Source organism: Cryptomeria japonica, chromosome 10 (assembly GCF_030272615.1).
Source record: "Cryptomeria japonica chromosome 10, Sugi_1.0, whole genome shotgun sequence".
NCBI lineage: Eukaryota > Viridiplantae > Streptophyta > Pinopsida > Cupressales > Cupressaceae > Cryptomeria > Cryptomeria japonica.
The window spans coordinates 447,309,549-447,324,888 of NC_081414.1; the positions used below are offsets into that span (position 1 = coordinate 447,309,549).

Genomic DNA, 15,340 nt, shown 5'->3' on the forward strand with positions numbered 1-15,340 from the left:
GATGTCTCCTCTTCTTATCACTCTACACACTCTTACTTCTTCTCCCCTTCTTCCTTTCCTTACTTCTCTTAATTCTACCACTTTGTATATCTTCTTAATGTCTCTTCATAATGCCCTTTCGCTTATATCTTTTCATAATAAATCTTAATTAGCTTATTACCACGAAATTGCCTTTATTTTTGTAATTGTTTACCATTTTATAGGTTATTTAAGCATATTAAAGGTGTTTTAAGGCTATTTTAGGGGTATTTAATGGATATATGGTCTAAAAATGACCTAAATAGCCTCTATGGTGCCTCACAATCCCTTTTTTTTATATTAAAGATTAATGTTACTTAATATTTTGTCATGATTGTTTTGGAATAAGGCAAAAACAGGTTTCGAAGGGGCCCTGAAACCCTTTACAAAATAGATTCTAAAAGATAAAAAATCAAAGCAAAAAAAGGATCCAAAGCAAGACAGGCTACGAAGTATAGAACATTACAAACAGTAACCTAAAAGAAGTGTAGTTCTACAGATGAAAGTCACTACTAAAAACAAAAGCTGCACAAAAGCCAACATGCAATCAAAAACCAGAGAAAGGGCCAAAGAAAATCTAGCTTGATCATCCACAAACAAGGAGCCCCAAGATTCAAGTCTAGAGCTGACCTTGTGGGACCGGAGAGTCATATCACAAGAAGTCCTGGACGTCTTAGATTTCTTCCCCTTAATAGTAATCCATCCTTCTTCCACCCTAGCTGCCGCATCAAACCAATCCGAAGAGCCCAATGCTGGCCCATCCAGAGTTAGAGAGAAAGCACCAGCAGAGGACACCACCGCCTTCTCAGGAGCATGAAAATTCCCAATAGGCAAAGCATCATTCTTAGCACATCCTAAAATAGTAGTCTCAACACATCCTGAAATAGTAGTCATGATTGTTTATGTTCCTTGTAATCATATTTATAATTTAGTTTAATTAATAGTTTTTGTGACTATTTATGGACATTTGGGCACATGAAGAGATAGCAGTGCAAATTGGAGCCAAAATTTGGCATAAGAATTGAAAAAATATCCAAACTTCAAACATTGGGGATACAATCATTCACAGTACTCCCTTCTTGATAGAACCATATGCATGATATGCATGATAGCTTTTAATATTGTTTCACTTTTGCAGTTTCCATGGTCTCCATTTAAAATATTCTCTCAACTTGGTTTAATTCCTTCTACATGATATAAATTCTAATGTTCTAATTGATTTTATGTCATTTCTAGTTTACTAGCTTGATCTAAAATGACCACGGGTTATTCTGTCCATGGGTTATTTTGACCACGGGTGATTCTGTCCATGGGTTATTATGACCCTGGGTTATCTTGTCCTTGGGTTATTATGATGGGGTTATCATGTCCAGGGTTATTTTGGCTGAGTTATTATGTCTGAATACCGTGTGAGACATCATCCAAGGGTACTCAGTTGATAATCTCATCCAAATATTATACTTGCGCTTATTTATATTTAGATTTCTAAGGTTTGATAGCTTTACAGGGTTTATTCGGCCTTCAGAGATTGATTGAAGGTAGATCATGGTGGTTTATTTGCAAGTAGGAAGAATTGATCAATCCCCAAGTTTTGACAAGCAAATTTATGCAGTCTATAGGCAAGACAAAACCCTCATTTTTGCTCATATCTCCTAGGGCATCGCCTATAATTTTCTGGGTAACATTGCATATGAATTCCCATAGCTGGGCAATGGAGATGTATATATAATATGCAGGTTTAATTTCTCCTTGAATTTATTTTGCTGGGACACCATTCTTGGTGTGTTTTTGTCATTTGGAGTTGTATGCTAAATGAAGGACTGTTGATGAAGTCTATTTGTTGTTGTAATCTGAATGATCGGATTAGTCCATCACAATCCCTGTATAATGAAAAGGTATTTATACTGAAATTCATTGTTTCAGCTGTTACAATTTCTCTGTTCTTTTATACTGTTCACTAAGGTCAGAGCATTATATATGCATCATTCTGATTTTGAGTTGTATACAGCAGTCTATAATGTTTAAACTTTAAATATTCAGTCATATGGTATGATTGGAAACTGTTTGTCACAATGTCTGCTTGATTTTATGAAAGTCAAGATGAATTATATGAAGGGGAAAAAGGTTAAGAAAGCATTAAACAGATCAAATAGATGATAATATTCAGAACCATTCATATTCAAGTGTACTCCAAGTGTTTGACAAAGTAAAGAAATATGTTGCACTTAGGGGTGGGACACTTCAGTGGTATTAGAGCCCAAGGTCCTGCCATCTTTTTGGGTGATTTAGTAAAAAATTCAAAGTTGACAATAGGTTGAAGAGTACCAAAGCATGCTTGAGGGGGTTTAAAAAGCAAGTTTCCTTTGATGATTTCTTAAGTTTGGTTGTAACCTTGAGACCTAGTAAGATGGGCATGGTGAAGTACATCAGAAGGATAATGAAAGAAATATCAAAAGATACTATTGAAGAGGGGTTAGTGAAGGAAGAAGAAGCGCTTGTTTGTGACTTTCAGCCTATAGGTGATCTTGGAGAAGATAAAAATCAGTCAACATGCATGTGAGATTGGACTCTAAGCTTTAAAGAAAATAGAAACACAAGTTTACTTTAGCCCTATAAGGACAAGAACGTAGGAGAGTCACCTACTGAAGCTATTGATAAAGAGTGTATGAAGATTGAAGGAGATTCCATCACAGCGGTTGCCAAATCAGAAAATCAGTCATCTATTGCAGTCACATTCGAGGAGGAACAATCTTCGTTTGAAAGTGCAATTTTCAGTCATGGGAAAGATGTTATTTCAGGTAATGATTGCATGAATTTCTTTGTAAGAAGCTTGGAGGTAGATCTATCCTACAAGGTTGATCACACTAGTGCATATGATGGGCATATTGTAGCATATATGAAGATGTTTTCCAATTAGCCAACGATGATGACTCCACATCTTATGTGAGTGCTGATGCTTATGTTGGTCCGGGTGAGATGGTCCCTACATATGGCGTGGATCCCATTTGCAATGGATCTACTTTTGACCATAGTGCTGTTCTAAGTTCACCTACACAGTTGTGCATTAAGGATGGCATTAATAGCATTGATGGTATTGATATTAACCTTGAAAACAAATCTGATTTAGTGTGTATGATGCTGATCATAAATCAGAAAATTTGTATGGGGTTGATGGGTCTCGGGAGTCCTATCATTTGGCAGGACAATTTAAATGTAAATGAAGACCAGATTATTGCAGCCATTAAACATTTTGATGATACCCATAAGTTGATGGAAAACTATTGTTGGACGTCTTCAGAGATACATATGGACCTTGGTGAACTTTCCCTTTGAGATTTATAGGCACTTAGAGAAACATTAGTGGTAATGAAGACCAATTACCTACAACTACTTTCTGATAGGGATCACCTTTTCATGCTTGATGAGATCTATTTTGATGTGCTGAAAGGGATAGAAGAGGAGGTAGATAAGTTTACTGATGAGATTAAGGTTACCTAGGATTCTTTGGAGAGCACTCAAAAGGCCGGCCCTTCACGAATAAATAATTCAGATTGATGAGCTCTGTGAAGAATAAGTTTGGCTCAATCATCATCATTCGCAACAGAAATCTAGTTTTCTATGGCTGCCATAACACCTACGAATGAGAGTGGCACTCATGGTTTGAGGGGAGAACCCCTTCTGATGGTCAAGCACGAAGAGCTTTCAGATTTGCATGGGCTTGAGGACAGGTATGATTCTGAAATTACTGAGTATACACCCAGCCTATATCATGGAGATAATGAGTCACCTTTGTGGGAGAGCCAATTTAGGGCTCAAGACATAAATGAAGATGGGATAGTTGAGCAGACACTTGGTCATTCATGGAGAATTTGAGGAGTTATCTCTTCTAGAGGCTCACTAGGTAGAGCTTGCATCTTTTGGACCAGCCTATAAAGGGGTGTACATGGATTGTGGCATTGCTGATTCAGGATTGTTTGAGAATGTCGACACTCTTGGAGAGGCCATTAATGCACTACTCCCTCATGATGCATTATCGGAGTATGGAGCTGATTCGTTTTCAGGGTATGAGGTATGAATCAAGAGAAGCATTTCAACCCTAATTCATTGGGTTGTGGTCCACACATTGGTGTTAGACAGCTGTTCTATTCTGCTGACCACAGAGATTTCAGATTGTCTTTTGGGCACAACAGCTAATTGGAGGGGTAGGAGAGGTTTGTATCAACCTTTCCTTGTTGAAAGTTGGTATATTGATGAGCTCCCAGCATCCTTTGTCCTTGGAGGTACTTGTTGCTTCATTTGGAGTGAGGTTCTCAGTTGGGTAGATTCTGTTCTGATCTATAACAACAGCATATCGTAGAGTGGTTTGACCGATTATGCACTTAGGATGATCTTTTTCCACATACATGGGAGTTCATTTAGATTTAGACGGACATTTGACATTGGTGGCATGGTTAGAGATATCTATCCCTCCACTTTTCGTTGGTGTGAGTGTAATGTGCCCTTCCGAATTTGCCCTAGAATCACAATTGCAACAAATTAGGGTTAGAGTTACATCTTACCAAGTAAAATATCTCTGTAAATAATGTGGTTCTGAATTTGAATCCTGCAATCATAACATACGAAATATCTATATATATATATATATCAACTTCCAATTATTAATGTTAGGCAAGGTCACATCATACTCATATTATCAAAAATATTATACAAGCACATTAGGATTTGGAGGAAGAGACATGATGTGATGTCCCCAGGCCAGTGGAGTGTTGCAGAAGGCCTACAGGAGTGCAATACCTCCTAAGGGTTGATTTACTCTTAATTTCAGAGGTAACAGCAAGAAAATTTCATAAAATTCAGATTGCTGCAGTGTAATCAGAGGGAAATATTGCCGATCTCGGCATTTGAGAGTTAATTATAAACATCTGTCAACAAATCTCAGCGAGCCATACCTTCACCTGAGCCATTGCAGCCTAACCCTAGCTGGACGGGGGCTTTCAGGCCATCAAATCAGCATATCAGACTCTAGGATCAGACTGAAAACGCAGATCAGACTTTTGGAGGCATTCTTGGGTTGAAAATTCATGCTTGGTGTGACCAATTTGCTGTCTCAGATTGAAAATCAGACCTGTACCTGAATTTTCTGCGTATGTAATTGTCTCATTTGATGCAAATAAATATTAAGAAAGTTGTCTTCTACTGTGATTAATTCTGTACTTTAATTTCCAGCAAATTTCCTTTATTTGTATTCTTTTAAACTGCTAAAAACTCGAGCAAAACCCTCAAAATCAGAAAAAAAATCAGAAAACCATGAAACAATAAAACATCAGCAAAGCATCCAAACAAAAAACAAAAAATCAGATCAGTGGGCTGGGGTGGATCTTTACACATGATAGGTCCACCCAAAGCCATATCTACACTAAGCCCAAGAGCGGACTGAATGCCAGAGCCTTCTTGGCCTTAGTGGGTAGTCAATAAAGAATTCCACCGAGGAGGCCTATTTAGTGGGTTGCTTGTACCTGCTTACCCTATCAATGTCTCATACTCCTAACAACAAGTTCTATCATTGTGAAGTTGGGCGGAGGTCGTAAGTGGCTTTCTTAGTTATTCTATCTAAGCCCAAGAGTGGATTGATAACAGAGCCCCCTTGGCCCTAGGAGCCAGTTTATATGGTCAACTCTAGGGTGGTCTATTTAGATAACCCTACCAAATCAGTACCAAATCTGACCTGATTTGGTTCAAATCTGGTTCCATGCAGATTTTTTGGTCCAGCTGGCCTTCTCTAACTCAGTTTGGATTTTTCAGCAGTTACAGAAATTTTAGTCTTTTTATTTTTGTTTATTGAATTATTCCAGATCAAAGAATTTTTTAAACTCTACAACGACTTAAATGTTGCAAACCTGGTAACTATGGTCTCAAGATCACCATGAGTTGAGTTAAAAAAAGAAGTCTAAATGGCATGGTCAAGCCTCCTTGTGTTCTGTTTCTATGAGTATTTGATAGAAGGATTGAGGAATTGTGTATTGGAAGAAAGAGTGATAATTGTTGTCTACGCTACAAAGAGGAAAGGAGATTTGAAGTTCTGATAGAAGAGAGTTTTACTATCTATTAACATTTGAAGATTCAAAATAGTGCCTTGGTGAATTGCTGTTTTTCATATAAGAATGAGCACACAATAATATACTTTTAAATCTGTTCTGGTTTTTGTGAGCATTTTCTATGATAGAATTCGTCACTCATGTTTTTCCAGGTCTAGGGCCCCTATACTTAAGTATCTTCAGCAAAAAAGATTTACTTCTAAAAGGAAATATAAATATGATGTTATTAGGTTTTCATAATTTTCAAGCATCTACAAATGCTCCACAAAAGGCAAGAAATGTTGATAATATTTAAAAAACAAAAAATAATGAGCAAGGAGAATTTCACAGGTGAAAAGTTGAACCTTATCAGCAGCTTCATACCAATGAGACTATTCAGCTCGATCAACAGAGTTCCAAATCAAAATTAAAAGACTCTTGTGGGGTTCAAGTCATGAGTTTTTCGGTCTCAATGAAATTCAAGTGTTAATTTAAAAAGACATTTAACACTTATTAAAATAAACCTTGTAAGGATCAATCTTTAATGTGTGCCTAACAATTTATCAAGGTCTTATCACCTATCTTCAATATGAGCTTCCGGGCTGATGTCATCCCAATACAAGAGGAAAAGAAATGTACTTAACTCATAATCACAAGTTATAGTTATTACAATGTAGGGACATTTATTTACCAATATGACCCTTCATACAGTATACTCTTTACTTTCAATATATAAATATATTTTCTGACAACTCACTTGGTGTGTATCGTTTATAGACTATAAAGGGCTTTTGTCAATCAGCTGTATGCAGTTTATGTAAGCAGAATATTGATCAGGGGCATGATTTCATCTAAAACATCATTTCAACCAACACTCTGCAATGCATGCAGAATAAAGGGTTTCAATGTCATTAACTGACTTATTAATATAAACATATTTTGAAATTTTATTAGAAAATTAGAATGTATAAGCCATGGAAAGACTTTTATCTAAAGCATGCATGTCTAAGCTATGGAAACATCCCCCAAAGCACGATATTGTGGTCATCTCAATAGATAGCAATATACATATGACCCTGTACAAAGAGAAAGGACCTACCAAAAAATCTCCTCTAGAATTATAAAACGTGAAAACCATCTATAAAATTAACCATAAGGTCCACAATACCAAATTAGCAAATTAGCTTTTGGGCATAGTATTCATTTGACATCCAAAAGCTACCTACACTTTCACCATAATCTAGAGCTACAAATCCTACATTAGATTTATTAATGATACACAATACCTAAAATGCCATCTCACAAACAATAGCAATCTTACATCTAAACATAACGCTTCAATACAGAAGAGCTAATTTACAATCAGCCAACACTAACCATGATCGCATAATCTCAATACTTCATTGGTTGCTTACTTAGCACAACTTATAAAATCAATTCTAATTGCTATCGATCCTTCCTACAACAAAACAAATCAGATATACACCTTCCCAAAAATGAAAATCATTGCAGCCATAAATCTTTTTTTTCCTCTGAAAATTGATCATTTACTACTTTATATATATTCTATCTTGAATATTGCACATCTAGCCTTTCCATCTCACCTCTCATGCAGAATTCCCTAGTTTTGTTGCTATTGCCAAACCTTTTGTGAACCTCCACACTCTATTTTATTACGCTTACTGCAAACAACATATAGAGAGAATACTTCAAACTTGTCTTCTAGCAGCAAATACCACTTTTAAAAATTTATGCTATAGAACAATAGTGTCGAGTACTATAAATAGTATGATAGTGTGTTCCTACAACACCATGTACAGACAAAAAAATAAAGGTGTCTTTGGTCAAATAGACTTCTCCATTTTTTAGGCACTCATATATGTGCATAACCATTTTTCGTCAAAGTCAATTCCATTCTGCACTTTTAAAGAGAGAAAATTCATGACATGCAACACATATATCTTAAAAATAATTAACAGAGTACAGAAGAAAACAAAATTTCTAATGCAGCATGGTGTATAGAATGCCATAGCCTGACATAAAAAGTAAACTTACTTCAACACCCAAAAAGCAAATTAGGAATGACACCACAAATTTGATTAATCCTAACCAGGATAAGATGAAGGACCTAAAAAGAGACAACGTTGACAAAAAATCAGCTTGCTTCTGCCTGGAATCTGTGGATAGCATGTCTAGAATGGTTATGTGGCTACAATAATGAGGAGCTGAGAGGAACTGAGCACACTGCAGTGCCAAGAAAAAAAGCTACTCAGCTTAACTGACAGTGTAAAATAGTCTACTCTTTCCATATTTCTTTGTTCTGTATGAATCTTAATGATATGTCTTACCTGCAGCTTAAGTATGCTTATTCTATTTGTCATTACTAATTTACAGTACCATACGTAATGGCTTATTAGTTCATCTTCCAGTGCCACTTAAGTTCTCTTCCGTAATTGTCAATTGGTATTCTGTCTCCTTCCCAATATATCCAGCTTCAAATCACCTGGAGCTCCCCAAGGGACTCAAGTGATTCCACCACAAAGACAAGAATGAGACACTATTACCATCCACTATGTCTAGACCTCTCAAACTCATGTCTCACAAGCCCAATAATGATGCAAATGAAAATTTGAGATGAAGAGGTATAGGGTTCCTTGCATGAATCGGGGCTATTTCCTAACTAGTTTCCCTTTTGGGTTCTATTCACAGGTAGTTGGTTCAAATAACTTAGTACATTTACATTTTTCTAGTTTGGTGGACATGTGCACACATGTGACTCCATCTCCTATTACTCGACATTTACTTCTCTTGGTGGTGTATCCTATATATACCCGCCCTTGCTCTCATATGAGCACTTCACACTCTCTCATATGCACATTGCAACCTTTACAGTATATATTATTGTTGTTCTATCATGTTGATCCTCCTGTTTTTTGTGATTACCTATTAGTAATCTTGATCTTGGGATAGCTACTTCCACAACCAATCCTAGGATGGTAGCAAACCAAGGGATGGTCTAGAGTTAGTCCATTTTTGGAAAATCTAGGATTGCAACTTTTGTACTTTCTTGAAACTATGTTCTTCTCTTGCAGCATAAGATCATCTAGAGAATCCAAATGTTTGAGAGAGAGTGGGGGTAGTTTTCAAAGAATTGTAAGTTGTTTTTGATGATTTGTGAAGTAGATAGGAGTTTATTATTGCATTCAAACCATTTGAGGAAACTCATCCAAATCGGACAAAACATACCACGACTACAAGGGTTTGAAGGAAGATCTTTTGTTGCACATCTGTTGATCACTTGGTGATAAAGAAATTTGAGCCAAATCCAACCCAACCATTGCTTCCAAGAGGCCTAAAAATTTATAGATCAACATAAGACCTACTTACTTTGGAGTAGGTGACCCTAAAAAAAATAAAAAATTAAGTATGTTGCACTCAAATTCCAAATTTCACATGCAATTGATTTCAATACACCATCAAATTAAACTAATATTCATTGATTTTCAGACTGAAATAATAGTTCTGAAATTAGAAATAAACATTGCATTAATCGTAAATTTTGAAACGAGTGGGAGCGGGTGTGGTTCAGAGGTTAGGGTTTTGCAGGGGAAGAAGATGCAGAGGAGGCAGATGAGGAGGAAGATGGTGGATTGGAGACTGAGGTGGGAGTGATTTGTACCCCCTCAGTTCTATGGTTCGTAGGAGCTGTATGCTCTTTACAGCTAGCCCATACGCTCTGTTTGGGTGTCGTCTCTTTGGTTCTCAGTGTGTTCCGATTTGACTCGTGGTTGTTCAAGAGCGCTGAGATGGAGCTGTGATGGTACGACGGGTTTCCTCGGATTCCTCTCTGCTTTGTTTGTCTTGTTGGGTGTGGTCCGAGATGGGTTTCCAATGTTACTCTCCTGACTGTGGTTTTGCACTGATCTTGTGCGCATGCATTGGGGGAGTTTGGGATCCGGGTGGAGATAGAGATGCAAATGTCTTTGAAGTTCTAGAGGGTGTTTATGCCTTCTGGCTTTCCCTTGAGCTTGTGGGCTTTTCTCTCCCCTTAGAATGCGTTTTGGTTGGGGATCCTCTGCTCAAGGAAAGGGCTTTAGTGTTGCAGGAGGTTCTTACTCAAGATCTTTGCTTTCGGAGGCCTCTGGTTTTTGTGGTGGGGGCTTGCTTGGCCTTTTTTGTTTGTGTTTTTGGGTATCCTCTTGAGGGTTGTTCTTGCTTCTTTTCTGAAGGAGTGTGGACTGGGTGCTTTGTTGTTCCTATTTTTCTCAAGAGGATAAATGTCGTGGCTATGGCTTCCATCTTTCTTTTATTCTCAACCTGATCTATAGAGGTGAATAGCTCTTCTATTGAGGGGAAGAGTGGTTGGCTAGATGAAGTTGGATGGAAGTTTTTGACAGTCTTTGTTACCCTGGTTGTTGAGGTTGGTCGTTTGAAAGCTATCATCTCCAGGTTGTTGACACCTTATCACTTGTCTCCTGTGGAGGTGGAGACTTTGGTGGAGCCTGCTTGTTTGGAGCTTGAATGGTTTTTGCCTCTTCTCCTATTTAAGGTCTTGGGAGCCTTTCTAAAACCCATTAGTCCTTCTTATCGTTGTGGTATTGTTCCTTTGCCGATAGATTTTGTGTGGTTGAACAGTGCTTGGCTTTTTCAGATGGTGGTTTGTGTCTTTTCAGTTCCTATTGAGGTGGATCCTTGTCCTATTGAGGTGGAGAGGAGCAATGCTGGAAGGGTGCTGAATTTCAGATGGATTATCTTTGTTGGATCAACCTGATGGTTTTGGGAGCCATTTCAAAACGCAGCCTGAAGGTTTGGGGAGCCTTTCAAAACCCTTTAGTTCTAGATTATTTTGTAATGCTTCTCTTCTTTGATCTGGCTGTTATGGGATTGTGATCCTTGTTTGCTAAGGTTCAGGTTATGGGTGCCTAGAAAAACCCTTGGTATTTGTTAAAGGTTAAGGGAGCCTTGATAAAACCCTTGGACTTTCTTTTTTAGTCATCTTTTGGTATTCTCTGTGTAGGGCTTTAGCCTACTTTTCTTTTCAGCCGACTCTTCAATGTTTTATCCAAGGTGATTAGGCTGAGGTTGGGCTATTGGTTTTCTATGTTGTATCATTTGGCAGCGTTGTTTTGTGGATTCTGGATCCTTCTAAAATCCGAGGGTTTCGAGTCCCTTCAAAACCTATTGTAAGGGGTTTCAGGTTCCCTCAAAACCTGTTTTTCCCTTAATCAAAAAACATTGCATTAAAATCCTCAGTAGAACAACAACAGAAATTACCAATCCCAGCCACAATGTTTACAGTCGGATTGGACAACCAACAAAATGCATTTGACGCACATGTGAGGCACTTGCATGATAACTCCGACTGACAATGGGTTTTTGTCCACTGCCTCCAAGATCGAGGGTTTGCATCCTCAAACCTACTGAAAACTAGAGCTTCCCAGAAATTCTCTAAGAGAATCAATTTCCAAACATAAAACCAAGCATGATCAGAATGAGCCTCTCAATGTTCTTTTAAAGCACAACCCTATGACTCTTTGTTTCCCTTTCTGCCTATCCCTTCATATTCTTTTTCTTTGTCTCTTTATTTTCCCTCTTTTAAATTAAAATGACTTTATTAATTATTCACTGAGCTCCATTAAGTCATTTTAATAGTTTATTAAATAATTAAATTAAGTTGTCATTAAATTTGATATAATTTGACAACTTAAAATTTAATTATTTATTTGTAATGTCCAAAAAAGGGGACATTACATATGCTTTAAATAATAAAGATAAAATCTTGCAATTTTATTTAATTTTTTGATTTAAAAATCTAAACTTACTTCTATAGTATTGTTAAGTAATCAAAAATCAAAACTTACTTATATAGTGTTGTTTAGTCCTTAATTTTTTTTGTTTTAAATGAAAAAAAAATTGTTTTAGGGTGGGTACCCCAAGCCACCTATACCCCTCCTATGGCAAGGATTTAGAATAGGTGCGACCCCCAAACAGGTCACCACTTACCTTTTGTAAGAATGCAAGCTAACGGTGTACTACCTCACTTCCCCCATTAGGAGTTGTTTGGGAGTTCCAAACACTACCGAACATCTTTTCTAAACAAAAAAAAATTCTTCATACACCCAATGCCACTGTCACCAAGTTGCCACCCTTGTGTAGTCAACGACACCCCACACCTCTACTACCACCAAGCAATAGCACCAGAACCCACATTTAATTGTTTATATCAAGCAACTCAGTCAATGATACCACCAAACTAGCACTACTTAGTTGCCGCCTCAAGTGGTGGCACCATCCATAAGATGAGATACACATTAGCCATTGAGCCACCACTAACGAAGCAAATCCTCTTCTATGCCCTTTCTCATTTAGGAGGCCAACATAAGCAATCTCTAGTTTTCCCACACAAAGGCTACTTTTTGAGTAATTGTTTTTGAATTCGGAAAATCTTTTGCTTACTTCACAATGATGTAGGTGATTTACAATTAGGATGCCTAATTTTTCTTGAATTTCAATTTTCTCAATGATCTTTCTATGCAATTCTTGTTTGCGGAGTTTGAAAAGCCATGCCTTTTATATATGGAATCCCTTCTCCGACCAAATTTTTTGAAAGTATATATTTTCCACATATTTCACAACAGTTCCTTTTATTTCCTCTTATCTTTTATCCATACTTGCACAAAGATGTGTCTCCAACACCCTAGGATGTGTCTCGAAGATCGAGACATGTCTCCAATACTAGAGACCTTGCCTCAAATGTCTCCAATTGCAAGAGACTTTCAACTGTGGTCTCCCGAAGCTTCCCATTGTCTCCCACGCAAAAGGTGTCGACTCCCACACAAATAAAACAAAAATTCCTAAAAATTAAAAGTTAAATGCGTCGACAAGTTGGAAAATAAACAAACAACAAAAGGGAAAACAAAAGACAACGTAGGTCAAGATTCAATGAGGGCCAACAAGACAACAAGTATTTGCCATTTGGCTATTTGCAGTTCTAAGAAAAACTCAAAAGATATTCATAATTTCTATATTCTTGTCGTTGTTCTTTTAATTCCTTTATGTAGACTTTGCGGTATACACAATGGGGATGAATTCTATTAGATCCTTGAGAGGTGGGAATTTTCCTATATTATCCATTTTCTTTCTTCATTCTTGGGAGTATGTCTACGTTCAAATTTTCATATATATAATCTATGTTCACATTCTCATGTATATAATGACATAGAATAGCGAAAGGATTTGAGGTGTTGAAAGATTCAACTTGTTGGTTTGGGCCATTATCTTCAATTTCCTTATACACTTTGTCTATATTCATATTTAGTTTTACAAATATATACCTATTTTCAGATTTTTTATAAATTACTAAGTTATATTAAAAAAAATGGCATCTCCAAGCACCACCATCTCCTATTTTGATAAATAGCCGTACTGGTACAGGTACCAATCTTAAGAGTCTCCAAGTACCCCTGTCTTTATGCAACCTTGCTTGTAAGTTGTAACATTTGTCTTTTGAGTGTAAGGTTATCTTTGGATATTGTATCCATGTATTCAATACACTATCTCATTTGTAAATGCTCTCACATAAAGTGGCACATTGAATTTGTATTTTAGGGATTTTACACATCACCTTGTGCCATTAATGTACTTGCACTACTCCACAAAGTGGTGTGGGGGGTTTGTTGTGTTTCTCTTGTCTTTATTCATCACAACCATATCTAAATTCATGTGACTGCACCTTGTTGTTGCACACCCTCTTTGAGTTGCAAATACATATTGGCCTTTTTGATGTTTTTTCACCTTCTTACACTACATCGTATCAAGTTTTCATCGGAATCACAATACCTTCCCTTGTAAGCAGTATTGGAGGCTTTAATATAATTTGTTTTGAACAAAGCTCATCCAAAAGATAACAGCTTATCTTCCTAAATTCTGTTGAACTTAAAATCAAAAGTTCCTGAGACTAGAAGAATCCAAAAATCAAAGTAGGTCTGCCCTCAACAAAATAGCTTCATTCTAAATAAAAGTTAATCTATTTATAATTTAATACTCTTAATCTAACACTAAGAGTCTGCACTCTTTTCAAAAATGGCAGTTGCTTAGAGAACAACATTTGCTCTGATTGTATTTCTGACTTTCAATTCTCTTGGTGATCACAAGAAATCTTCTGATCGCCCATATATTCTAAACACCATGAACAAAGATAAATATTATTCATAATAACAAAAATCAATACCATTTCATCATTTAACCTGCAACAAGAGCTTTTCAGTGTTTCAAACATGAAGGAAATAACAGAGTTCAGATGCAAAGGTTATCATGAAATGAAGATAACAGTATGGATGAAAACTTGACTCAAGGTGTCCCTCTTTGGAGTGACAATTTCTGCTTTAAACCCCAGGACCATCATTTTCGAGGCCCTTGCAATCTTCAAAACCCATCACTGTGCAATGAACTAGACTAAGTCATTCTATCGAATTTTAAGTTCCAATACCATGAAGAAGCAAGAATATCAAATTTGTAGATAAGTGTACAAAAAGAAAGAAAGAAAGAGACACCTCAAATCTATCATGTACAAATGCCTTTGCAAGTGCACCTCTTATTTAGAAATAAGTTTTAAAACAATAATAGGATCTGGTATTAATCACCCTTAAATGAAGCTGTTTTAATGTCTGATAGTCACAAATAATGGCTTCTCAATTATCAAGCCCCAAATGACAATAATAAAAAAAATACAGGTCCTTGAAAGGTTGAATGCTGTTGTTTTTCTGGTTAAAGTTTGAATGCTGTTGTTTTTCTGGTTAAAGTTGAATGCTGTTGTTTTTCTGGTTAAAGTTGAACGCTGTTGTTTTTCTGGTTAAAGTTTTATTGTTAGATGTTTTTATTTTTATTTTTTTCATGTTTATGTTTTAATTAACAAATTTAATATTTTTATAAACTTAAAAGCCCCAAGGCCATAGGCATGTGTGGTGCACCAAAAGGTCATGCTTTGCTCAAATGCCAAGCAAGCATTTTGGCCCATTCTCTGCACCTAATGCCCAAGTGCCCCAAAGGATTTTAAATTTTCATTTTTATTATATTTATCATTTTTAAAACTTTTCACTTCTTTTTTCTTTTCTTTTAATTTTTTATGATCAATTTTTCAACAATAATTTTTTTTACATTTTTTTTTCTTTTTCTATTTTTGTTGTGAAATATGCGACTTGAGCCAAATGGTTGTTCCCAGTGTGCCAATCAGCAAATTTTAGCACTTT

At 36.5% G+C, this 15,340-nt stretch overlaps 1 protein-coding gene across 7 annotated transcripts in view; it reads right to left on the reverse strand.

The window, feature by feature from the left end:
- Positions 1-15,340, reverse strand: part of LOC131067540 (probable histone-arginine methyltransferase CARM1) — a 253,344-nt gene that overhangs the window by 16,636 nt on the left and 221,368 nt on the right. For 2 of the 7 annotated variants that reach the window (XR_009111832.2, XR_009111833.2), the window contains exon 15: positions 7,697-7,774. The exons of 2 other annotated variants lie outside the window; for them this stretch is intronic. Coding sequence is in view for 2 of the 5 variants with exons in the window: in XM_059212001.1 (XP_059067984.1) it covers positions 7,958-8,008 (51 nt within the window). In the remaining 3 variants the exon portion in view is untranslated. Of the gene's footprint in view, positions 1-6,565; positions 6,969-7,696; positions 7,775-7,942; positions 8,009-14,130; positions 14,530-15,340 lie in introns of those variants that run through there. 3 more of the 7 variants (XR_009111834.2, XM_059212001.1, XM_058002594.2) reach the window with 3 other exon arrangements.